This window comes from Lynx rufus, unplaced genomic scaffold (genome assembly GCF_022079265.1).
Source record: "Lynx rufus isolate CCGP_SWC_20201006 ecotype Redwood Valley unplaced genomic scaffold, mLynRuf1.p SCAF_21, whole genome shotgun sequence".
Taxonomy (NCBI): domain Eukaryota; kingdom Metazoa; phylum Chordata; class Mammalia; order Carnivora; family Felidae; genus Lynx; species Lynx rufus.
In genome coordinates, this window is record NW_025814836.1 from 24,112,425 (window position 1) to 24,139,093 (window position 26,669).

Sequence of the window (26,669 nt, forward strand, 5' to 3'; positions counted from 1 at the left end):
TAACGCCCAGACCGCACCCGCCCGGGACCCGGAGTTCGGGTGCCTTCCTTGCCACCCCACCCCCCCGCCGGCCCCAAACGGAGGTCCTTCCACGGGCCTCGTCAGTGAATGAGAGGTCCAAGGCTCAGCGGTAGTGGCCTGACCGAAGTCAAGTAGCTGCTAAGTTACGGGACCGGGATTCGAACCCAGCGGTCCGGATTTTTATGGCCTCAGGCCCGAGGCGGTCGTGTGTCCTTGGGCGAGTCGCTTTCCTCCTCTCGGCAGCCGGGCCGCGCGCCCCCTCCCGTCGTGGCCGCGCATGCTCACTCTTCCGCGGCGCCGGGAGGTGGCGGCGGGCGCCCCGGCTGCTTTGCATTGACGCCAGCACCCGCTGGAGGTCACCGCTGGGGGCTGGGCGCGGCGTGCTGCCCGCAAGACCCGGCCCGGAGCGCGGAGCCGGAGCCGGAGCCGCGCCGCCCGCAGCAGACCGGCGAGCGCAGCCGCTTCCGCGCTTCTCGACGGCGCGGCCCCAGACCCGGCTGGAGGCGACGGCTCTGTCCCCCACACGGCCGGCCGCGGCCTCGTCGCCCCGACGGGCGTCCTTCGACCCCCGCCCCCCCCCACCCCGCAAAGGCGGGAGCGCGCGGGCCAGTCTTCCCCGCCGCCGGCGCTCGGACCAGGGGCGTTTCTTCGCGGGGCGGCGGCCCAGCGGGCGGAGCGGCGCGGGCTGCGGGCCCGGGGAGGCGGCGGCGGGCGCGGCGGGGAGCGCACCTCCCCCGGGGGTCGCGCCGCCCCGCGGCCAGGGCGGTGTCGCTCGCGCGGCGCGGACTTGCCCGCTCCCGGGTTGGGAGAGCGCAAATCTCCTCCCCCGAAATTCCCCGGAAGCGCGGCGCGGCCAGGCGAGCGCGGCGATGTGAGGGAGGCGGCCGGCGGCTCCCGCCTCAGGAAGGGCATGTTCGGAGGGGCGGCCGCGGCGCGCCGCCCGCCCCAGCGCCCCCTCCCCAGCGCCGCCGCCGCCGCCGCCGCCGCGCCCGCACCGCGATAAAAGGGGCGGCCGCACTTCCTGACGCGAGACCCGCGCTCGCCGCCGCCCGCCCAGGCGGCGATGACACGGCGCCCGCGGCGGCCCCGAGGCGCCGGGCGGGCCGTTTGCTGACCGGATCGCGGCTGCCCGCCAGCGTGTCCGCCGCGCCGCCGCCAGCATGGGCTGCGCACCGAGCATCCACATTTCCGAGGGCCGGGCGGCGTACCACGGCGGCAAGGAGGCCGAGGACGCGCCGGGCGCCGCCGCCGCGCCGCCGCCGCCCGCCGGGCCGCGCCTCCCACCCGGCCAGAAGACCACCGCCTCGCCCGGGGCCCGCGGTGCCGGCCTCGCGGAGTCCGAGCCTCGCGACGGCAGCGGCAGGAAGGTAAGGGGCGCCGGGCGGGCGGCCGGGGCGGGGGAGGGCTCAGGGGCTGCGGTCCGCGGTCCGCGGCGAAAGTCGGGCCCGGCCGGGCGGCAACTTTCCCGCGGCGGGGCCGGGCGGGGCGCCCTCCCGGGCCGCGTGCCCTCTCGCCGGGCTTTGGGTCACTTTGACGGGCGCCAGCGCCCGCTGGCCGGGGCAGCGTCCCGAGGGCAGACCGAGCCGCGCGTCCTCGGACCCTCCTGGGTAGGGTTGCGATCGGGACGCCCTCCGAGCCGCGGCGTCGGTTCCCGGGACCCGTCCTAAGTCTCAGCTGGCGGGGCCCGCCGTGAACTTGACCGGGGCGCTCGAGTCAATTCGCCTTCCAAGAGCGGGGAACCCCCGGGATATGGTGGCGCGCCCCAGAAACGTTAAATCAGCGTGAACTTTGTTCTTTGGGTTCTCGTGATGTTAAGGGAAGGGCGGCTAGCACTGGGAAGCCGAGGCGCTGGGTCCTACCACCCTGTTTTGTTTTCCCCTCCGTCAGCTTTGCACATGCATGCGGTTGCAATTTCCCAGTTTCTTTGGGACTATTAAAATGTAATCTGAAGCCACAACAGCTCTGCTTCAATGCACACGTATTTGAGGTTCACGGTTATTAGCATACGTGGTGTATTTAAAGCATATGTAATGAGAAAATACTATTAGACACGCGACGTTTGAAGCATTCAGCAGAACAAAGTTAATTTTTTATTAAGTAGTCTTACTAGGACATTTTGTGACTGTTTTTCAGAATTGTGTGTCTTCTCCGGCGTGTATCGCCTTGGCTTATGTTTTGTCAAAGTTTCTGGGCTTTACTGTTTGTTAAGATTTTTCTAAAGGGACAATAATGGAAAAAAGGGAAAAGATGTTCATGAAGACACACAGCGGCGGCTTTCCAGTTCTTGGATTTGAAATTTTAGAGCTGGAATTCACGCATTTATGTTTAATTAAACCAGAAGAAAGAATTCTGCTGTGCATGGCCTCAGAGTGTTGATCATCCTCCCCTCTCGTTGCGGCTGCTTTTTAAAAGTCATTTGCAGAATTGTCTGGATTTTCTTGCTCACCGGAGATGGCTAGACCTCCCAAGTTTGATACCGTTTGTTCACTTTCTGTGTTAAATTTCTAGCAGTCGTCCACGACGCTCTTTCTATACGAAACTGAAAAGTCTTTTTCTAGTGTTGCGTAACCTAGCTGAAGTGATTTCCCCACCCCTCCAGTACCCTCTGTGAAAGTCTTAACTTTGTTCTGATTAGCAGACGTTGGGATTCCTTCTACAGATTGTTGAAGACACCTGAGATGGTTTTAGGCTGTTAATCCAAGCTGCTCTTAATATCCGTGTGATGCTTCTACTTTAAGCCTACCTCATTGGCTTAAAAAAAAGCATTACACAAGTGAAATTGAATATGGAATTAACAAGGGCTTTCACATTTTTGACCCACATCTAATATTCGTTATCTTGCATTAACTAATAATGACCTTTTAGGTCACCAAACCAGCACTTGTAGAAAGAGGCCCTGTGTCTTACTGGCCTTTTTATGGTGGTGTAGGTGTCCTAAAATTCACCTGTGTGTCTTGTTAGCATCTCCAGGGCAGCAGGTATGTTCTTCCGCTGTCCACAGTGTCTGAAGAGCCCCTGATTTGAGTCTTACATATTCTGTCCCATTGTCAGACCACTGTCTTGAGTTGAGGCCCAGAAAGATAGCGTGGATCGTTACAGTGCCTAATCCATTGGCATGCATATAGTAGGTGCTAAATGAATGTGTCGAACTTGGTTCTTTATGGTTAACTGAATGATGAAGCTTTTCAGTCACTGGAATTTTATTCCCTAAAACCTCCAGTATACGGTTTAAGGTAATAATAGTATTTCCAGAGGAGGAATCCCATTATAAATAACAACACCACAACCACAGAAATGCTTGTTATTCACAAACTGTACATGTGTTGATACACATCTCAGTTACAGATATTTGTATTTAGGCATTTCAGGTAATAGGGCAGAGGTAAATATCAGCATGTTTTATTTTTTAACAGGATGCATCTTTTACAATGAAGTATCAAATGTACTCTAGAAATCTAAAACTACGTGTTTAGAGAAGATAAGCTTCCAGTAATTTAGCAAACTCAAGTCGTTATACGATTAATTTGAGTTCCTTTATAATTAAAACACTAAGATCCAATTTTGGTTCATTGAAAAATGTTTTGTCTTAAAAATGCAGTAAACATCTCACCGAGTGAATTTCAAAAAGAATTTCATTGGGGAAGTTTTTGTATTTTACTAGCCTACATAGGAAACATCAGTTCATCAAAACGCTCGGGAGACGGATAATCGCGTTTTCAAGTTGATGACGCGGCACGTCCCCTACACCGTAGTGTATCCCCCATGTGTTCCCTGAGCAGTTTGTTGACTGTTAATAGGTATTAAATGAAGAAAAGGAGCCATGTCCAAATGAGTGTGGGCAATACTGGCTCAGACTAAGTTTATGCAGGATTTGTCAGAAAACTGAATTTCCTAAAATACGCTGGGAATCGCCAAATGGCGTTCAGAGTGTCAGCAGTTCCCAAACTTGTTTGGTTATAGAGCCTTTTTATTGAGGTATGTCTTGGGCCACATGTTAGGACATGATCCCTCACATGATCCCAATATTCAAAGTACAAGAAATATACTGAACATTAAAACATAGTAAATGTAATTTGCTTCTTAATGATTCCAAAGGTACTTCAGGGCCTTGGAATACATTAGGCTGGGTCATCTTTATGAACTTATTTAAGTATTACTAAAAACGTTCTGTTTACTCATTTCGGGAGTTACGGTCTATGTGGTGACAGATAATGAATGCTGTCTTCAGTTTGAACACTTAGAGTTTCGTTTGGTTTTTAATCAGCGTGAGCTTTAACTGTAACATTTCCATATTTTCTTGTCAGCCTTTGGATTTATTTGGTTTTCCCTCTCCTTAGCTAGGACTTGAGTTGACCTTGAAAGATTTGAGCGTGGGGGCAGGGGTGTCAGGGGAGAGCCTAGGCCCCCTCCTTTTTGCAAGTGGCCCCTTGTACTGCTATGATCCATGCCTCCCCCCCACTCCCTGTCCCCCACCATTTGTCACTAACCAGTTCTGTGAGGATGACAGTCACGTCTGTTTTGTTCACTGCTGCCTCCCCCCCCCCCCCCACGTAGTGGGCCTTCCACAGACATCTGTTGAATTAAGAATTGTGTGAACCAGGCCATTGAAGTGGAAAATGCACCCAGCCCATATAAAGGAAGTAGAAACCGGTTTTAACTAGAGTGGAGGCTGAAGGATTTAGATTTGGTTTTATGGAAGTTTCTGGTTATTGCCCCTTAGGAGCATTTATACCAGGGAATAATATATTTCCACCCTGGTGAGCAGGGTAGATCTCCCTCCACAGATTTAAGGATTAGTGCAGCTGGGCGGGCAGTACACAACAGGTGACAGTAGTGTGGCTCTCCACTAACCTGTCACCAAGGGTTGCTGGCTTCAGCGCTCAGAATCCGCTCACACGGACTCTCCGTTCTGTCTCTAGTCTGCTTCTGTCCTTCCCTTTTCCTTCGCCCGATTTTCTCTGATTTTTCACTACCTTCCCCTTCTTTCCTTCTTCCTCAAAACTGGCCAAACTAACCAGCCTGCTCATCCAGAGTTTAGTGGTTTCTTGGTGTTTCTTAGCCATGGAATAAAATTTGTCGCCTGCTCTTAATGTACAGAGCGCATTAATGAAATTTTTATATTTCCCTAACTGAAGCAAATTTCTGTTTGTGTGATCTGCCTGATTTCCCCTCCTCCCCCCCCCCCCGCCCCCCATTAGGGGTCACTGATTCTTGGTGGATTATGGAATTATTGAAAGTTTCCTTCTGAAGGTGTAGTTGACAAAGTGAGACCTAACTTTCTTTCCTGGAATGAGTAACTGTCATTTATCTCTGTGGCTCAGGGCCATCCCTTCTCTCATCATTGTGTCCTTAAGCCTTTCGGTATATAGAATCTTATTATCTGGCTAGGACTGGCTACAAAGATAATGCTTTTTATATTTTCTTGAACTCTTATTATGTATATGATACTTTGCATGCATATTCTAAACTGTTCTAGCGCTGTCATTACCCTGTAACTTGAAGTGTGTTTCTTAAGATAAATGTTTTGAGTGTCACAACTCTCATCAGCCCAGATTGGCGCTGGGCTAGCCTAGACCCTCCTTGTGAGGGCTGGGATGAGGCCTGTGGTCCCTTCTGGCACAGATGCTCCCTGTGAAGTGGCTCATGACACTGGTTTTTCCCCTTGTACCAGAAGGTTCATGATGTGAGTGTACAGGGTGAGGCAGATGTCTCAGGATAACCTAAAATGCCTTAAAGGACAGATTTTTTTTTTTTTAATTAAAAATCAAAGAACCGAGGGAGAAGTTGCTTAGGACATGAGTAATCCTTTGGTCTTGTCCAAGGTCAGTGGCTTCAGCCTGGTTTCTCAATACCGTGAAGTGTGGTAGGAGGCCCGGACTCGGAAGTTCCTGGAGTGCAGACTACTCATAGACGCAATACCCACCGTTCCTTGGATGCTTTTGATGTTGTGGGCATTGTGCTGCATGTATATATTACCGATGTTATCTCACGTAATCCGTGCAATCCTGGGAGATGACGGGTGTCGTTTCCCGTTTGCAGATAAGACGCTGTAGGTTGGAAACTCACCCACGCTTTTACAGTTAGGCGTATACAGTTAGGGATTCAAACCCATTGCTCCTGGGCTGTTCTCTGTTAACTCCCTCTCTCCGTTACATTTCCCATCCTCTGGCTTTCTGCCAGGCTGCAGGTGTCACAGGTCCACCTGGGTTTTGAGCAGGCGTCCTGAATGCACATTATCAGGGTTTTGTTAAGTCATGACTTGCTGGGGAAACTGACTCAGCCCTCCCTTGGGTGCCTGCTCTCGTGAGAGTCGCAGCCATATTAGGCCCTGCCCCAGCTAACTCCCGAAGTCAGACGTCTGTGGGGCCCTCTAATTTGTTCTCTTTGCTCTCTGACAAGAGTTGGCAGGCATCCCTCGGGAGTCCTTTTCACCTTCCCTTCCTCCTGCTCAGGCTTCAGGTGGCCTTCCTTAGCCAGGAGCCCCCTCGGAGCTATTTCTTCCCATCAGCCTTTGCCCAGAGCACCACACTCCCCACCCCCAGCTCTGCATGTCTGCATCTTCAAGGCCCAGCTGAAATCTTTCTTGAGCCTCTGGTTGTACTTGAACTCTCTTTTCTCTGCTCTTAGATCTTCCCCTGTAGGCCGAGTAGGCCTGGGAGATCTGTCCTGAGCCTCCTGCTGGATTACAGGCCTCTTGAGGACAAGGACTCTGTCTTGGTTTCATTACATTTCCCGAAGTGGTTGGCGCACTCAGTGAATGTTTGGATAAATAATACACGGTCTCTAAGGCCGAAAGGGCTTTCGTTCACGTTCCACAGGTCTAGTTCACCTTGTTTAACAAAAAGTGTCGGGGTGTGTTGTATGTGCTTTAACAAAAAGCCAAAATACCCTGCAGCCAGTGATTAATGTGCGGGGTGGTTACTAAAAGCTTTTGCCTTCAGTTTTGGCCGCGTTCGCGTTGAGCCATGTTCCTGGGTCCCCTCCTTCTGTTCTCCTGTGGTTCTGCTCTGGAAAGGAGAGTGGCGGAGCGTCTTGTCAGAGAAGTGTTGTGACAAGTTTTGTGTTGCAGTGTCTTAGGCACCGTACGCAGGTTGTCCGTCCACCCAGACGGGAAGGATGTCACAGAGGTCCCTAAGGTTTGAAGATGGCCTCAGAGAGCTCAGTGTGCGGCCTGCCAGTGCTTTTGTTCTGAATGGGTTTGGAGTAGATTTGGGGTGTTGAGTCGCGCTGTTTCACTGTCTGCTCGTGTCTCTTGCCCGCGCTGCTAGCGACCGTAGCCCCTTCAGCTCCTGTCACTCTGCTCGTGCGACAACCCAAAGAGCTAGTGGCACGTGGGCAGTTTCCGTGTGGCCTTCAGCCTTTTGGAGATGATGGCAGCTCCCCAGTGAGGTGTGTTTGAAGGAACCCAGGAAGAAGCACCTGAGACCTTCGCTTTTAGGTCCAGCTCTGTCGGGCACCTGCTGTGTGATATTTGCCAGATTCTGATCCCAAGTTTCCTCAAGTGTAAATGAGGCTAGAATACCCAGGTTTTGGTGAGGATCACTTAAAATAATTGGTGTAAAAGTGTTTTGCAAACTCCCAAGGCACTATCACATGTAAGGATTGATCTGTTTTTTTCAGTCACCTTTCTCAAAGGCAGACTTTGCTGATACAGGTCTTATTTAAAAAAAATTTTTTTTAATGTTTATTGTTGAGAGAGAGAGACAGCATGAGCAGGGGAGGGGAGACACACACACACACACACACACAGGTACACACACAGAATCAAAAGCAAGCTCCAGGCTCCAAGCTGTCTGCACAGAGCCTGACGCGGGGTTCAAACCCACAAACCATGAGCTTATAACCTGAGTCGATGTTGGACCCCTAACCGACTGAGCCACCCAGGCGCCCCAAATAGATCTTATTTTTTAAAGCCGGTCTCTTCCATTTGAAAATATGTTTTTGTCCTTTGATATTGTGAAAATTTTCAAACCTACAGCAAAGTTGAAAGAATGTATACCCCCTTCTCCCTGCCTCCTAGATGCTGCAGTGAGTGTTTTCCTGTATTTGCTTTGTCACATCTTTCTGTGCCTTTTTCCATTGCAATCTGTTTTATTTTTGCATGCATTTCAAAGTTCCACATATCAGTATACTTAATCCTTGAACACTTCAGTACACCTGTCACTTACTAGAGTTCAGAATTTGTTTGTTTGTGGGGCCCCCGGATGGCTCAGTTGGTTAAGCATCCGATTTCGGCTCAGGTCATGATCTCATGGCTTGTGAGTTCGAGCCCCGCGTCAGGCTTGTTGCTGACAGCTCAGAGCCTGGAACCTGCTTCAAATTCTGTGTCTCCCTCTCTCTGCCCCTCCCCTGCTCATGCTCTGTCTCTGTCTCTCAAAAATAAATAAATGTTTAAAAAAACTTTTTTTAATTGTTTTGTTTTGTTTTGAAGTAGGCTTCACATCCAGCACAGAGCCCAATGCAGGGCTCGAACTCACTCTGAAATTAAGACCTGAGCTGAGATCAAGAATTGGAAGCTTAACCAGCTGAGCCACCCAGATGCTCCCAAAATGCTCTGTCAGCACAGAGCCGATGCGGGGCTCGAACTCACAAACTGCGAGATCACGACCTGAGCCGAAGCCAGATGCTTAACCGACTGAGCCACCCAGGCGCCCCTGTTTCCTTTTTTTTTTTAAGTTTATTTATTTTGAGAGAGAGAGAAAACATGTGGGGGGGGGGGAGGGGCAGAGAGAGAATCCCAAGCAGGCTTCACGCTGTCAGTGCAGAGCCCGATGCAGGGTTCGAACTCAGGAACTGAGAGTTCGTGACCTGAGCCAAAGTCTGATGTTTAACTGCTTAATTGAGCCACCCACGCGCCCCATAAATTTGTTTCCTTTTTGTTTGACAAATGTATGCACCATCTAAATGCAGATTTCTGCCCAGATGCGGAATACTACTGTGCCCCCAGCAAGTTCTCAGGTCGTGCTCCTTCCCCATTCCTAACCCCACCTACCAGCAGCCATTGATGTGATTTTTAGCCATTATATATATATATATATATATATATATATATATATATATATATATATTTTTTTTTTTTTTTTTTTTTTTTTTTGCCTATTCTAGGCTTCATAGGAATAGAATCTTAAAACATGTATTCTTTTGTGTAAGGCTCCTTGCACTTAGCCCAGTATTTCTGTGATTGGTCTGTGTCACATGCATCAGTAGCCTGTTCTTTTTCTTGCTGAGTCGTATTCTGCTGTAGGACTCCATCCCATTCCACTTCTCCATTCTCTTGTGATGGTTAACAACAGGGCTGTTTCTGATTTTTGGCGATTATGCATAAAGCTGCTGTGAATATTCTAGTAGAAATTATCTTGTGGACATATGCTTTCATTTCTCTTGGGGAAATACCAAGCAGAGTTGCGGGATCATAGGATAGCTGTATGTTCAGCTTTTTAGGAAGCTGCCTGACCTTTCCCGAGGTGGTTCTACAATTTCACACTCCTGCCAACAAAGGGTAGTAAAGGTTCGGTTGCTCCACATCCTTGCCACAGTTTGGTGTTACCAGGTTCCTAATTTTAGCCATCCTGGTGGATGTATAGTGGTTTCTCATTGTGGTTTTGACTTGCATTTCCTCGATGGCTAATAATTTTGAGTACTTTTTATGTGCTTATGGACCACTTATATAACTTCCTTTTTGAAGTTTTTAACACTTTTTTCTTAAAAGGAAATATAAATCCTTTCATGACCTCTGGGTAAGGAAGGGTTTATTAAACAACTTACACAAACGATGTACCAGAAAGGAAAGGGTTGATAAATTCAACTACCTTAAAGTACTTCTCATCAAAAGAGAGTGAAAAGGAAGGAAAGCCATCGTCTGGAAGAAGAAATTTGTAACACACAATACCAATAAAGGATGAGCACCCAGAATATATAGAACTCCTGCACGTCAATTAAGAAAAAGACAGCCAGGTTGAAAAACAGTTAAAGACAGGAACGGGCCTGTTATTATAGAGGAAACCAAATGGCTAATAAACACATGAAAAGATGTTTGACCCCATTGGGGAAATGCAGATTAAAGCCACAGTGAAATAACATTTTACACCCATGAATTGGCAAACATTTAAACGCTTGACAGTATTTTGAGGCAATCTTCAGCGCTGTAGGTAGAAGTATTTCATCCACTGGGGAAGACCATTGTCATTACCAGGTACGGTTGATTGTATGACCCTGTGACCAAGCAGCCTCACTCTAGAAACTTAACACATGTGAGCTAGAAACATGCACAGGAATGTTCATGATAGCATTGCTTCTAATAGCAAATGTTTTATTAAATATCCATCAACGATATAATGGATAAATAAGTTGTGAGGTACTCAAATATATCAAAGAGATATTTTTTTTTTTAATTTTTTTTTTTCAACATTTATTTATTTTTTTTGGGACAGAGAGAGAGCATGAACGGGGGAGGGGCAGAGAGAGAGGGAGACACAGAATCGGAAACAGGCTCCAGGCTTTGAGCCATCAGCCCAGAGCCCGACCTGGGGCTCGAACTCACGGACCGCGAGATCGTGACCTGGCTAAAGTCGGACGCTTAACCGACTGCGCCACCCAGGCGCCCCTCAAAGAGATATTTTATAGCTTTGAAAATGAATGGTTTATAGCTGTAGGTATCAACATAGGTCAATTTCAAAAACTTAATGTTGAGAGGAAGAAGTTATAGAAGAATTTATGAAGCACAGCTTTTTATTTAAAGCATAATAGCTAAACAGTATCTTATGTGGGAATAGATATGATATACACAGGGGTGCCTGGGTGGCTCAGTCGGTTAAGCGTCCGACTTCGGCTCAGGTCACGATCTCACGGTCCGTGAGTTCGAGCCCCCGCGTAGGGCTCTGTGCTGACTGCTCAGAACCTGGAGCCTGTTTCAGATTCTGTGTCTCCCTCTCTCTCTGACCATCCCCCGTTCATGCTCTGTCTCTCCCTGTCTCAAAAATAAAACGTTAAAAAAAATTAAAAAAAAAAGATATGATATACACATAGATATCAAAGCTACAAAGAGAACTGAAGAAATAATTCCTATGAAATCCAGTTAGGCAAAGAAAGTTTAAGTACTAGAATGATCAGCAGATCAATTCCAGGGCCTAGTATAGAGGATGTCAGAGGACTTTGCCAGGCCCTGCCCTCAGGGCATAAGGAAAGGGAGGGGGGCAGGCCTCTGACCCGGAAGTGAGGATTGCACCCGAGGAATGGAGAGGGTGTTTAGAGAACTGGCAGGAGCTAGATCTGGATTGGTCAAAAGGTGCAGAGTGAGCCCCGGTCAACCCCTTCCCCTCTGCCTGGGAAAGGCCGGGAGGACCTAGATAGGTACAGGATGGGGGATTGCCTGGGGTGGGAGGTGTTGGCTTGTTGCAGAATTTGAGGAACTTGACCCTGTGTGGGAGGGAGGACCGAAAAGCCAGGGTGAAGAGATTGTGAAGTCCATCCTACAAACCTTGACAACTCCCAAAGGCTTCTTGTTTTCAGCAGGGTCCTTATAAAATAAGCGTATTTTATGAAGGTGAAGGTTTAGGAGGAAGTTGTGAGGGGTGGGTGAGGGAAGGCAGGGCCTGGGGCCGTGGTTTGGGCACAAGATAAGACCAGGTATAATTCATGTCATGCAGTGGGTTGAGAAGGAGGGAATGAGCAAAGGAAAAGCTGGTAGGCCAGAGGACAGATTGGATTTGGGGAGTGAGGGGTGCTGGCGGTGGAGGGTGACTCATTTTAGGGTTTACCAGCTTCGAAGTTGTGATAACATGTAGCCATTTGTATAGCGCTCAGTGGCTCACCAAGTGCTAGTTTTATATATCACCTCATTTGATGCTCCCCAAACTCCTGTGAGGCAGGAAGGGGGGATTTTATTGTCCCTGTTGAAGATCTAAAGAAGCAAAAATGTAAAGAGATCAAGTAACGTACCCGTGTTTGTGGTGAGCACTTAGAAGCAGGTTCGCTGTGATAGCACAGGGCGGCAGCCAGAGGAAGGAGATGTGGGAAGTTTTGTTGTTGTTGGTTTCTGTTTGTTTTTTAATTTTTTATTTATTTTTGAGAGTGTGTGAGTGGGGGAGGGGCAGAGAGAGGGAGACACAGAATCCGAAGCAGGCTCCAGGCTCTGAGCTGTCAGCACAGAGCCCGACGTGGGGCTCGGACCCATGAACTGCGAGATCATGACCTCAGCCGAAGTCGGACGCTCAACCGACTGAGCCACCCAGCCGCCCCAAGAGGTGGGAGATTTTGAGAAGTCTCGCTTGTCTCTTGATTCTGGATTTGTTTTATAAAAGTAAACTGTTACCTTTCCTTATTGTAAAAGTCATGTTCATTGCAGACAACTTGAAAAATAGGGAAAGGAGCAAGGATCACTGAAATTGTACAATCAGGAGATACTTCTCAGAAAATGGTGGTGTGTTTCCTATGTCCATGTAGATGACTTTAAGTAACTGTGATTAAAATGAGTTTTTGAACAGTTTTGTTCTTTAGCTCTAGGAAACATTTAACTATTATTTCCTCAAATGTCCCTCTTGCATTTCCTCCTTTCCTTCTACAGCTCTCTCCAGATGGTGGGTTGTAGACTCTTCTGGATCTGTCCTCTGTGTCTCTGCTTCCTTTTCCCATCTCTGTGCGGGAGTCCAGAGGGCTGCTGAGCCTGGGCTTGAGGCTCTCTGACTCAGCCCACAAGGCCTCCTGGCTCTCTGGCCCCATGGAGCTCTTAGATCAGACAGTCTTTGTCTTCAAGATTTATGCTTTGTTCCCTTCATTACTGCTTATTCATGTGTTTTGGTTGCAGCATATTCCCTTATCCTTTGAGGATGTTAATTAAATGTACTTTATTTTTAAAAATTAATTGATTAATTAATTATAGGCTTTGTACCCAATGTGGGGCTTGAACTCATGACCCTGAGATCAAGAGTCAGATAATCTGGGGCACCTGGGTGGCTCAGTCAGTTAAACATCCACCTTTGGCTTAGGTCTTCGAGGTTCATGGGTTCAGGCCTGGCGTCGGGCTTCGTGCTGACAGCTCAGAGCCTGGAGCCTGCTTTGGATTCTGTGTCTCCCTCTCTCTCTGTCCCTCCTCTGTTTGTGCTCTCTCTCTTTCCCTCAAAAGCAAATAAATAAACATTAAAAAATTTTTTTTAATAAAAAAAAGTCGGATGATCTACTGACTGAGCCTGCCAGGTGCCCCAATTATGCACACTTCAGTGTCCTAATTCTGATTGCTGTTCATTTAAAACACTTTTCTGAGGTGTAAATGCAGGAAGCAAAGTGTACAAAATCTTAAAGTGTACAGCTTAAAATTTTACCCACGTGTGCCGCATATAACAAACAGATTGAGATAGAACATTTCCAATACTCCAGAAGGCTGCCTCATGGCTCTTCGCTACTTTTTAGTATTTTTAACACTTAATATTATGAAAAATCTCAACTATACAACATTTCTTCTTTATTTCTTCCTTCCTTTCTTCCTTCCTTTCTTTCTTTTTCTTTCTTCTCTGTATTCATTGTGGGGCTTGAACTTATGACCTGGAGATCAAGAGCCACATGTTTTACTGACTGAGCCAGCCAGCTACCCCAAATATGCAGCATTCTTGAAGGAGTTTTACGGTGGACACTCGTATACCTAACTCTTGTATTTTTACGTTAGCATTTTACTATACTTGCTTTATCACATCTATCCAACTACCCGTCCTTCTATCCATCTCCTTTTTCTTTGATGCATTTTAAAATAATTGCAGACCGAGGCGCCTGGGTGGCTCAGGCGATTAAGCATCCGACTTCGGCTCAGGTCACGATCTCATGGCTCATGATGAGTTCGAGCCCCGTGTCGGGCTCTGTGCTGACAGCTCGGAGCCTGGAGCCTGCTTCAGATTCCATCTCTCTCTCTCTCTCTCTCTGCCCCTCCCCTGTTCATGCTCTGTCTCTGTTTCCCAAAAGTAAATAAATGTTAAAAAAAAAAATTAAAATAATTGCAGACATCAGCACGCTTTCTCTTAAATGCTCCAACATGCGTATCATTAGAGTTCAGTATTTTTTTCCTTCTGAGGTAACATTTACATACTGCAGTGAAATGCACGAATACTTACTGTACATTTGCTGCATTTTGACTAATGCATCTGTGTAATCTGAACCTCTGTCAAGGTATACAGCATTGTCATCACCCCAGAAAGTTCCCACATTCCCCTTCTCATGTACTCTTTCCCCACAGTCTCTGCGAGCACCCTTCTGATTGTTTTCCGCACGTAGATTAGCTTTGCCTGTTCTGGAACAAACACACATGGGCACAAACACATACACACACAGAATTACTTAGTAGGTATGTACTCTTAGGGAACACTCAGCAGTCTGTTTTTGAGATTTTATCTGTGTTTCATGTATCAGTGGTTCATAATATTGTAACTTTTACAAGCTCTTGATATATATGCTTAAATTGCCCTCCAGAAAGATGTGATCACATTTTAATATCACAGGAGCGCCTGAGAGTGCTTGTTAGGCTTTCCTGTCAACAATCTGATTGTGAGAGATGGTATTTTATTGGTATTTTAATTTGAGTTTATTTCATTTATTGTTTATCATCTTTGTTTTGTTTTTTTTTCCCAAGAGTGTTTTGGACCCTTGAACTTCCTCTTCAGCGGAACTGGTGCTTCCTTGTTCAAGCCTGTTGCCTGTTTCTCTCTTTGGGCTTTAGAGTTTAAAAATTTTTATTTGTAAAAGCTTTTTAAATATGCTTGGGAATTAAGTTTTGATCTCATGCTTATTGCAGATCTTTTTCTCCAGCCTTTTCCTTTTTATTGAATGTAGTTTTTTAAAATTATATATATTATATATATATAATGAAATGTAGCACTCTGAATGCTTTTTCTGTTTGCTTTATTCAGCATCATCTTTGTTACAGAAGTAGTACATAGTACAGGTGTTGTAGAAAATTAAGAAATGCTGAAATGCAGTTTTCACAACCTAGAGATCATTTATTATAACATGTTAGCATGGATCCTTCCAGACTTTTTCTGTTCATATATGCACATTTTTTTTCACTGAAATCAGGTCATATACTATGTACTGTTTAAAACAAAATTATGGCGAAGCGTACTCTAACATAAAATTTACCATTTTCATCATTTTCGTGTGTACAGTTCAGTGGCATGAAGTGCAACCACATTCTTGTGTGACCATCATCGCCACCTGTCTCTAAAACCTTTTCGTCTTCCAAAACTGAAACCTCATACCCATTAGATACCAACTCCTCATTCCTTCTCCCCCCCACCCCCCCCCCCCCCGCCCAGTTCCTGGCAGCCACGATTCGACTTTTGACTGCTCTCGGTACCTCATACAGGTGGCATCATAGGGTATTTGTACTTTCGTGATTGTCTTAATTCACTTGATGTGTCTTGGGGATTCATCCGTGTTGTAGCCTGTCTCAGAATTTCATTGTGTTTTCTAAGGCCGAGTAACACTCCACTGTGTGTTTATACCACCCTTTGTTTATCCTTTCATCCACTGACGGACACTTCGGTTGCTTCTGCCTTTTGGTTATCCGAAATAGTGCTGCTGTGAACATGGTCATACAGATCTCTTCAAGTTCCTGCTTTCAATTCTTTTGAATATATATACACCCAGGAGTGGAGCTGATAGGTTATATGGTGATTCTACTTTTCACTTTTTGAGGAACCACCATAAGTACATATTGTTTTGCCATAGACTTTTTTTTAGCCAATCTGTACATTTCCATTTTAGTAGTGTTTTATCTCATACCCATAACAGACTCCACCGATACCCCTGTGATCTCAGAAATGTCCTCTGCACTGCATCTGCTTGGTAAGATCCTTCCATCTCTTTTAACCTAGCACGTCCTTTTCCCTTCCCCCTACTTTTTGTCACACTGACCTGTTAAAGACACCTGACCACTTTGTCCTAACTTCTGGATTTGTCTTCTGGTTTCCTTGTGGTGTCATTTAGCTTGCTTTCTTTCTGCTCTATTTCTCGTAAACTGGAAGTTGAACCTAAAATGGATGAAAGTTACGTATATTTGGCTAGAACACATCATTGGTGATCCATGAATCCCATCAGAAGACACAGAAGATCTGACTGACCCACCATTATGGATGCTCAGGTTGCACACTGGGTTAGGGTGATGAGAAGCTGATCCCTGCCTCTTGCATCAGTTTCCCCTCATAAGACCAGAGAGCGATCTGTGTGGCACTGGGCGCCATATGAATGTGCAGTTTACCAGAGGCTATTCACCTTGGTTTTTTTCCCTGCCCCCTTTTTTTTTTTTTTAAAGCGCCAGTTGATAATCATTATCTAAAATAGCAATTCTGATCAGGGTTAATGAATGATGTTTCCTAATTCAGTTGCTTTTCTACATGCAGTAGTTGATGTTCTGTGTAAAGCAGAAGTTTCCTTCATCAGCTGGGGCCAGGGCTATTTAATTGCTATAAAATATAGTTCCTATTAAAGAGGCAGGGTAAGTTTTTCCCTTTATTAACAGTTTTAATAGTTAAGGAGTTGCTGCCTCCAATGGGAATGAATATGTTGTTGTTTTTATTTGTTTTTTTTACTTTTCATCTTTAAAAAATGTAATTGTGGACATAGGGATTTTCATTGGTTGGATGTGTTTGGGTCCATTATAGTCTTTTCTTTTCTTTTTTTTTTTTTTTTAATTGATTTTTGAGAGAGAGAGAGAGAGAAGCAAGTGGTAGAGAGAGAGAGAGAGAGAGAGGAAGACACAGAATCGGAAGCAGGCTCCAGGCTCTGAGCTGTCAGCACTGAGCCCAACATGGGGCTTGAACCCACGTACCGGGAGATCACGACCTGAGCCGAAGTTGGACGCTTAACCAACTGAGCCGCCCAGGTGCCCCGACTTCTGTATTCTTTTAACATGATTCTGTTAATCTTTGAAAGCACAACCAGTTGTCCCAGGCTTAGCTTGTACCTTCCCTGTCCCAGCCCAGCAACGAGCCTTTGCTCCAGGGTGCCCTGCTGCTGTTAGTGGGAAATGGTGTAGGAAACTACAGTTCAGGTGCTAAGAGTACTCATTATTCTAGGAGAAACATCGTTTTGGAGTCACTGAGTGGATAGATCCAGAAAATACGTCACTAAGAAAAACCCAGACTATGCAATTGATGTATATTTCATACACACTTTCAATTTACATTTAGTGTTTTACTTCAATTTGCTTGACTTTATAAGTGGATTCTTTTTCTCTTACGCTGATAATTTTCATTTTTCTTACTTTGTTTTAAGCCTAAATCCTTACTCATCCAGATATAGTCAAGTATTCATATGTTTAAAACTTTTTGTCTGTTTATTTAATTGCAACATTTAGTGTTTTAAATCTGGCGTTTATTTTGGGTATTTGGATATTTTGGTGTGAGGTAGGATCTTAGCACTTCAGAACAGCTAGTTATTATTGCAGCACTTTTTATGTGAATAATTATTTTTATTCCCTACAGGCTTATACTTTCACCTTGATCACATCTTTGGGTCATCTGTTTCTGGTTATCTATTTTTGCCCGTACTATTACAGCACTGATTTCATTATATATATATATATATTTTTTTTTTAATTTTATTTCTTAATTTTTAAAATTTACATCCAAATTAGTTAGCATATAGTGCAACAGTGATTCCAGGAGTAGATTCCTTAGTGCCCCTTAACCATTTAGCCCATCCCCCCTCCCACAACCCCTCCAATAACCCTCAGTTTGTTCCCCATATTTATGAGTCTCTTCTGTTTTGTCCCCCTCCCTGTTTTTTATTATTTTTGTTTCCCTTCCCTTATGTCCATCTGTTTCGTCTCTTAAAGGCCTCATATGAATGAAGTCACATGAAGTTCTCTGACTAATTTCACTTAGCATAACACCCTCTAGTTGCATCCATGTAGTTGCAAATGGCAAGATTCCATTCTTTTTGATTGCCGAGTAATACTCCATTGTATATATATACCACATCTTCTTTATCCATTCATCCATCAATGGACATTTGGGGGTCTTTCCATATTTTGGCTATTGTTGATAGTGCTGCTATAAACATGGGGGTACATGTGTCCCTTCAAAACAGCACACCTGTATTCCGTGGGTAAATGCCTAGTAGTGCCATTGCTGGGTCATAGGGTAGTTCTAGTTTTAGTTTTTTGAGGAATCTCCATACTGTTTTCCAGAGTGGCTGCATCAGCTTGCATTCCCAGCACTGATTTCATTTTTATAGCTTTATGTTTTAATAATGTATGATAAGGTTAATCCTTTTCCCCATTATGTCCCAGGAAAAAAACCTTCGTAACTCATTTTTGTCTATTTTTCCACGTCCGTTTTAGGATGATTTTTATCTACTCCCAAATTTTGGGGGCATTTTGACCATATTAGAGTTAAATCCACTGTAATTTAGGAAGAACTGATTGCTTTACAGCCTTCTTCTGTCCATGAACATGATATTTACTATTCATTAATCTTAGTTTATGCATTTTCACATGGGGGTCGTGTCTTTTTATGATAATTCTGTTGGAGCCAGAATCTTTTGTTTTTTAAATCTTTTAACTAATTATTTCAGTTAGATAAAATATATGGATATTGCTGAATTTTACTAACCAGTCTATAGTTAGTTGATTGTGTGTATGTGTGTGAGAAATAGATGAATCTTAAGTGTATAGTGTCTTTGATTTTTGAGATAAATGTTTACATTATTAGGTGACGGATGGTTTGGGGTTTTCCTTTCTCAAAGTAATACTTTTTAATCCATTTCCTTTTTGGATTGTTTTTGGGGTTTCAGAACATTGTCAATAATAGTTTTAGCATGCATCTTTTTTATCCTGATTTTAATGGTAATATCTCCAGTTCCTCATTCTTAGGTGTGATCTTGGGTGTTGCTCTTAAGACAATATACTTTGATGTGCTTTATTATTAAGGAAATAGCTTTCTAGGCCTGTTTTCTATGGGTGGTTTTAAAAAGTTACAAATGTCGAATTTTATCAGAAGCTCCTGCCCCCTTTTTGTTTCATCTAATCACATAATGATGACTTGATTTTTCTTGGAATTATTGGTGTGACATGGCCTCATTGGATTTTTGATATTTTAAAAACTTTGCATCCCTCAAATGAATGCTGCTTGCTGCTTACAGACAATTAAAAAATAATTTAAAATATACAGTTGAGCTTTGAACAATGCAGGGGTTAGAGGTGCTGACCTCCTGCATGTTCAGAAAAATCCATGTATAACTTTGACTCCCCCAGAGGTAACTACTAATAGCCTACTTTTGACTAGAAGTCTTACTGACCATGGAGTTGATTAACGCTATAAGTGATTAACATGAATTAATGTGTTCTCTATAGGAAACAAAATGTTATCAAGAAAATCATAAGGAGGAGAAAATACTTTTATAGTGCTGTAGTATATTCATTAAAAAAAATGTGTAGTACTGGGTTCACAGTTTAAATGTGTTGTTCAAATGTCAACTGTATTACTGAATTCAGTTCGCAATAATGTGAAATACAGTTTTCTTTTCTACATTAATGAGTGAAAACAAGGTCCTCTACAGTTTTATAACCTAGCAGGAACATTTTATACTAATATATATATGTGTATATATATATATATTAATATATATCAATAATATATAAATTACTACCTACATTCTTTTTTCCTGTGCATGTATAGGAAATTTTAAATTTAAATGTTAAGTGTACTTTGTTTGTTTATTTATTTATTTATTTTTCATGGGGCTTGAACTCATGCTTCTCTCTAGTTTTATATCCTGACTTGTAAATTTAATAATAAATTACAGCTCTCTTCCCATGTCATTAAAATGTCTTCAAAACACTTACAAATGCTGCCACGTACATCTTCTTACACAGCTGTTTATGCATATCTGCGATCCTATCCTTAGAGCCTACTTGTAAAAATAAATCCTACCTTTAAGTTTTGATTTAAAAAAACAATTCTGTCAGGGCAGGCTTTGAAACATTTTGAGCAGTCTATAATGAAAAAGCATTGTATTTTATTAAAAGTTTATATAACCTTGGCTCAGGTAAGTTACACTTACTTATTGCAATCTTTCATTTTCTTACAATTTTATTCCTTATTGGGACCTTCACCTTTACCATATCCACCTTTCCCATTCCATGGAGGATGAAATTGAAGCCCTAAGGGATTTAGGAGACATGCCCAAGGTCACACTGCAGGTATTGGCAAAGCTGGAACACGTGCCTGAGCTTGTCCCTTGTCCCCGGGTACCTTTGATATTCATAGGATATTCATCAGAAATAGTTCTAGTGTCTGGTCCTTGCACTGTGCTGCTGCCTGGGCATCAGACTGTGCATCAAACCCTCCAGTGCAGGTTTGCAAAGTGTACTCTTGTCCAGGGGGTTTGTCATATAGAAGCAAGCAAGAAATTGAATACCTGGAATTGCCGAGCTTGGATGTCATTAGCGGAGGTGCTTGATTATTGCAGAAATGGTTCTGGTTTCATTTTAAAGCCATGTAGAGATACTGTTTTTTCTTAGTTTGTAACCACACGTTTAGAGCTGGAGTCGGTATGTAGTAAAAACCTACTTTATTTACGACTAGTAGTCATTCACTACGTTTGAGCGGCTTCCTTTCCCGCCCTAATATTTTTAGATAAAAGCAGGAAGTCTTGTTGTTCCTTTTTCCTCCCTCAGCCTTTATGCCGTGCCTTTCAGTTATTCTGGTGTTCAGAAACAGGGTCTTGAAAAGCCAAAGATTCCAGATGAGTGGAGCTGTATTAAAGCCTTGCCTTAGGCTGAAGGCCGGCGTGGGGTCCGCCTGGCACTGGGTCCAGCAGTATTTACAAAAGGCTCAGAACACGCTGGTGAAAATTGATAATGGACAATATGACAAAAATCAGTACTTTGATTAGACCTCCATCAAGGCATCCTCACAGGCTTCCCTCAGCTCTCCATCTACACAGAGAACTCTCTAGTGTGGTAGGTTCGCATGATTGGATCACAACCGTCACTCAGCACACGTTTATTTGGTGCTTTACTGTGGGCCAGGAGCCACACCGGGCATTTGCAGGGAATGTGAGGATGAGTAAGACCTAGCCTTCCTTTGCAGATGATACGCTCTTTAGAGGACAGATTTGTCTCTCTGTCCCCTGATTCTGCAGTGCTTGTTCAGAAATCTGAACATAGCATTTCTGTGCTCGTGGTCAATGAGGGCAGGGGGATTGGAATCCGAAGACTTGGGTTTGAATTCTGGCTCTGGTGCTCAGCTGTGTGTGGGGCAAGTCAGGTGACCCGTCTGTGAGCCCCAGTTCCTTGTAGGTAAAGCAAGCACATGAGGGAAGGTGTAGAAATGCCTTCTGATCTGTTACACACCACTGAAGTGGCCGATGTTTCTTGTTTCTCTTTGCTTATTGATTGGAGTTGTGTTGTCTCACCAGTGGGTCAGAAGAGAAGGAATCCTTTCAGTGCTGCTGACTATACTGATAAGGGAGAAATAAACAGGGGCGCACTGCTTTTCTGGCCTGGAAACCAAAAACCAGTTTTCAGTGCCAAAAGCCGTGTTTGTCTTGAGAGGCCAAGAATATGTCTACAACGTAGGTAGGACTGCTTCAGGTCCCACGGTGAATCTCTTGGGTCATCGCAGGGTTTTGCTTCAGGTTCAGTTGTTTATAGGGCTAGCTTTGCTACAGTGTGGTTTGCTCCCTGCTCAGTTTCTGCTGTAGTAAGAAAATAACCTAGTCTGGCTGGAGGTGGTCTCTCTGGTCAGGGCTAATACGAATCAAATGAACTTGTTTTTCCAGTGTGTCGGAACTGACCATTCGGAGCAGCGCACCTGTCCCATAGCCAGGTTCTAGAAAGCCCTGTGACTATGACACCTGCACTGGGCCCTGGCTCTTCCCCACCCGATAGCTTTGGAATTAGCTAAATGCTGGCATGAGGGCTTTGTCCCTGCCCCCAGCATTCTTAGCCTCTACTACTATAGAGCCAGCTTGCTAAAATGATCTACCTTCTTACGCTTTCTCCCTCATGAGGCAATTTTTGGGAATTTCTACTCCACCTAAGCTGTTCTTCTGTAAAACTTCAATCTGCATTTCTCTAGGTCCCAGATTACCTGAACCCTCATGCAGAGGGCCAGGGGGACCTGCTGCCCTACAAGCAGAGGTTCAGAGAAGGGGCAAAGTGACTGCATGCCAGTCTGATTGTGCCCTTCCCTGCTTAAAACCCCCCTGTGGCTCCCCGTTATCAAATTCAGATTTCTTTTTTTTTAACCTGTGGCTCCTGCCCACCTCCAGCTTCCACTACGTGCCGAGCACCTCCGGCGCCCACACGTTCAGGGACTGGTGACCTCTGGACTTTTGACTGTGCACTTTCCTCACAAGCGCTCTGCCGAGAACTTCTCCCTGACTTAATCAGCAGAAATAGCGAAAGAACGTTGGTGAAGGTAGAGCTGTAAGAAGGAAGTAAGTAACTGTTGGAGGAAGTATTTTATGTCTGGAAGAAACGCCCTAAGATTTTTATGTGCGTGGTATTCCAGGAAGACAGAGAGAGAGAAGATAGGACAAAGGATTCAAACTGTCAAGGTCCCAAATGCCCAGGGGATAGAGCGTCCCTGGGGGCTGCTCTGGGACAGCGTTTGCCTTTCTGGCAGCTTCCCGGTGGCCCTGAGGACCAGGGCGCTGGGAGAGGGCAGCAGAAGACGGGTAGCCTCTGGGCCGGAGGAACACGCTGTGGCTGACACAGCCTGTTTTTGTTGACCACGTGGGGGGCCTGTGGCCGTAGAAGTGGCCTCCCCTTGGTGGGCACCTGAAGAAATTACCCCTTTATTACAAATACAAGCGATCTGGGTCTGATGGTGCTGCTCTCAGGTGGGGTGGGACAAACGTGCTTTTCTGTGATCAGCTCCATGCCTGTTTCCGTGCCTGTCTCCGTCTAGCTTGTTACACTGTAACTTACTAACACCTGGGTCACTGACTTGAAACTACACTAAGGCTGACGTCCTACAACAGTAAGGCCAGTAAGGCCATCACATATTGAATGTTTACTCCATACCGGGTACTGCTCTGAGTACTTTACGTGTGTTGACTAATTTAATCCTTAATGAAAATCCTCGGGCTTGGCGTTACCTTAAAGGTTCACCTCTGGCGAGTGGGCAGTTAAACAGTCTGCCCGGGGCCTCCTAGCTCAACACTGGAGCACTGGATTCAAACTCCGTGGCCTGGTTCCCGAGTCCGTACTAGGCCTCGCTATTTCTGTGTTTTTCATTTAACTTTTTGAGGTGCTGGAGAGGTCAGGAACTATTTGTCTGTTTTTGAGAGCGTTTCCCTGATCATATTGGTTAGGATTCTTTTGGCTGTAGGTGAGATCAGCCCGATCGAAAGGAGCGGCTCGCTATCAGCTGGCTGTGCAGGCAAGTCGGGGGAAGGACGGGGCGTGCCAGCTCCGGGCAGACCGGATGAGGGCTCTCGCCGCCTCGCTCACTCGCTTGCTGTCATCTTCCTTGTCTTGGGCTGCTCGGTTCTGCTCAGGAGGAAACCGTGCTCACCAACGGCTGTTGGCCTCACCCTGCACAGCCTGGTGCCCGGAGAGGGACTGAGCCCCTTCGTGTGATTCCAGTAGAGGAGGCCCTGGGAAGGACCGGGACAGGCCTGGCTTGGCACGCCTGCCGCCAGCGGTGGCTTCCCTGACGGGCACCGCATTCACAGAGCGGGGCGGCGGGGCAGGGGGAGCGGCGCCGAGAGGAAGGGGCCGCTGCCCAGACAGCAATAGCTACCCCTGCACTCGGGTTCGGTGCAACCCCCCACATGCTTTTCGGCCAAAGAACAAATACCACTTTCACGTGTAAGGAGACTTCTTGTTCCTAATTCGGATTCCGACGCAGTTTGTGTTCTGAGTTATCCGAGGGACTTTCTATTTATTCTATTTGCGGAGAGAAGAATGGATAACAACTTGTGGGAAAATGACAAGTTTTGCAATAGAAAGGGCTTGCAGTTGACCTTCCCCCTCGCTCGTGTGGTCTGCCTAAAAGATACTCCCTGTTGCTCTTGCTTCTCTTTTTATCCAGTGCCTTCCTAGTTCTGACATGTTCTCAAGGCTGTTTTCACTTCCCCTAGTAAGATCATCTCACCCTGTGTTTCTGTGTTTCTGTTTCCTTGGCTGACTGTAACCTGGATAAGTCACCCCACCTTGTGGGCCTTCATTTTTCCACCTGTTGGGGTAGGCTGACCATTGTAACCCCAAAATATACAAAAGTCCCAGCCTTGATGGAAGCGTCTCAGTCATGTAAAATTTGAATGGATGTTCCTGATCAGCGGACGGGCTTCCTCTAAGTGATGATTCAGGGACCAAGTCCCTTCCATCTGTGGTTCTGCCATCGTCAACATGTGGCTCCCAAGGTCATTGTGAGTCTACACGGACACGCCGGCAGAAGGGGAAAGAGCATGGAGGGTGGAGGGGTTCTTAGGTGCCACACCTGGAAGATGGTCCATGTTCGTTTCTCACGTTCCTCTGGCCACACCTGAGTTCACTGAGTGCTGGAAGGAACGACCTACCTGTGTGCCTGGCGGCAGGGGGAGCTGCGCTTGAACAGTTTGCCAGTCTCTGCCACACCTCTTTGGGAACATCTGTAATCCTTCCCCCTCTCCTCTCTCCCACGCATAGTAGTTGTGAAGTCTGTGCGGGATTGAGCCTATCCCCAGTTCAGGGTCCCTGACACCCTCCTTGCCCCCATTATCGGGTCATTGTTAGATACATAACCCAGGCCTAAGTCCTGGAATTCTCCGGTCCCAGTTATTAGTTCCCTGGTAGGCCTGTGACCTAAATGGTCTCAGTCAAACAGTGGGGTGAGTGGGGGCATCCCCCGTCCCCAACAACGAGGACAAAGCCAACTCTTGAGTGAGAACACGCTCAGAGTTGTGGAACCCCCAAGCCGGGGTCCTGTTGAACCTCAGCTGAAGCTCACCGGAGCTTACTCTCGACTTTGAGATTATGTGAGTGATTGACCTCTTGTACAATAATTTGAGGTTAATTTTTCTTGTAACCAAAAGCTTCCTCACTGATACAGCCTATGAAATGGGAGGGGGGAGCAGGGAGAGAGAAAGGTAGGGTCTGGAGCTCTTAAGTTCTGCTCCCTTTCACCGCTAGTGTGTCTGCGATTGTTTCTTCGAATACCCGAACACCCAAGCAGATCTGCATCGATGTTAGCCTAGTTTGACTTTCCACTTTCCTGGAATTAGAGCTGGGACAACTATATTTTTTAACATTCTAATTTTTTCTATCTTTGGACAATGATTTCTCTCTGGATTGAATGGTATATAATTTCATGGACGTATAAATTAGGACATTTTATCTGTCTTCCACCAGAATGAGCAGCACGTAGTTGACGTGCTTTCTTTCCCCACGTTTTGTGTGAGCAGCTTCTCTGAAAGTAGCTTTTTCATCAAGAAGGTCTATGGAATAGATAGATACATCGTAGAATGCATTTGGTTTATAGCTGAGTATTATCTCCATATTGTATAGGAATTCTTTATTTCTTGAATTGGAACGGCCCAAGCCCTTTGGAATTCGAATGGTTTGTCAAATTTGTTGATTTTATGGTACCTCCATCTTGAAACAAATGCCATGTGGTCTTCCTGAAAGAACAGGCAAATTGGAAATAACCTATTAGGTATCTGGGAACTGTTGCACAGGAAACTAATTTGCACTCACAGCCAGAAGCCATTAGCCCAGCACACAGTCCTCCTGAGGCTACGGTGATCAACGTCACCTGGGAAAGCCCAGCCTGACTCACCCTCAGAATATGGACAACAGCAGAGCGGTGACAAAACCACATCTTTAGGACCATGCTACCTTGCTTTGTTTCACAAGGACTTGAGGTAACTTTAAGAATAACTTACAGCAGGAGGGGCGCCGGGGGGCTCAGTCCGGTGAATGTCCAACTCTTGATCTCCGCTCAGGTCATGACCTCACGGTCATGAGATCGAACCCTGTGTAGGGCTGGCTCTGCGCTGAGCATGGAGACTTCTTAAGAATCTCTCTCTTTCTCTCTCCACCCCCCCCTTCCCACTCTCCCCCCGCCTCCGTGTCTCCCCCTGGTTGTTCTCTCTCTCTCTCTCTCTCTCAAAACAAATGCTTACAGTAGGATACAAATAAACAGAGAAGGGAGCTGGTCCAAGGGAGCACCACGGGTGGGCCCATCAGTTGTCAGGAGTCGGGTCCGATGTGGCAGTGCGTGCCACAGAGGCTTGCCTGGTCCCCAGGGTTGGGTCCCACGTTACACTCTGAGCTTCTGCAGCCTTAACAAATAAAAGACAGCCCCAGAGTTCCTGAGGTTAACATAAGCTAGTGACTCAAGAGAAGTATCGTTTCTGACCTGAGGCCTAAGGAAATTACTCTTCTGGGCCCTTCTTAAGGGACGAGGCTCTCAGCAGCATTCCCACAAGAAACGTGGTGGTGCGTGTCCCTGAGTGGTTTGTCACCGGGGTGGGGTGGGGGGGCAGAATGCTGTCGGTGGACTTCGGGTGGGGCCAAAGTAAGTGGGCCCGGCTCCCTGCTAATTTGATTCGGGAATTAAAATTCAGCCTGTCCGGGAGGATGTGGGATCATCAGTTTTTAACTTTGGCCAATTGTATTTACATTTATTTAATCAGAAATGGAGTTCAGTCTTTTCCCAGATGTTTATCAACCA

General features: G+C 45.9%; 2 protein-coding genes across 3 annotated transcripts in view; one reads left to right on the plus strand and one right to left on the minus strand.

Moving 5' to 3' along the window:
* Positions 1–201: 201 nt before the first annotated feature.
* LOC124517276 (translation initiation factor IF-2-like) lies at positions 202–933 on the minus strand. The gene has a single exon (XM_047086615.1). The coding sequence runs from the start codon at positions 931–933 to the stop codon at positions 202–204; it is 732 nt and encodes a 243-aa protein (XP_046942571.1).
* A 188-nt stretch (positions 934–1,121) lies between these two features.
* PDE8A (phosphodiesterase 8A) overlaps positions 1,122–26,669 on the plus strand; it is a 155,031-nt gene continuing 129,483 nt past the window's right edge. For both annotated transcript variants that reach the window (XM_047086839.1, XM_047086840.1), the window contains exon 1: positions 1,122–1,388. In XM_047086839.1, coding sequence (XP_046942795.1) covers positions 1,182–1,388 — 207 coding nt within the window. In that variant the 5' untranslated portion in view covers positions 1,122–1,181. The remainder of the gene's footprint in view (positions 1,389–26,669) is intronic.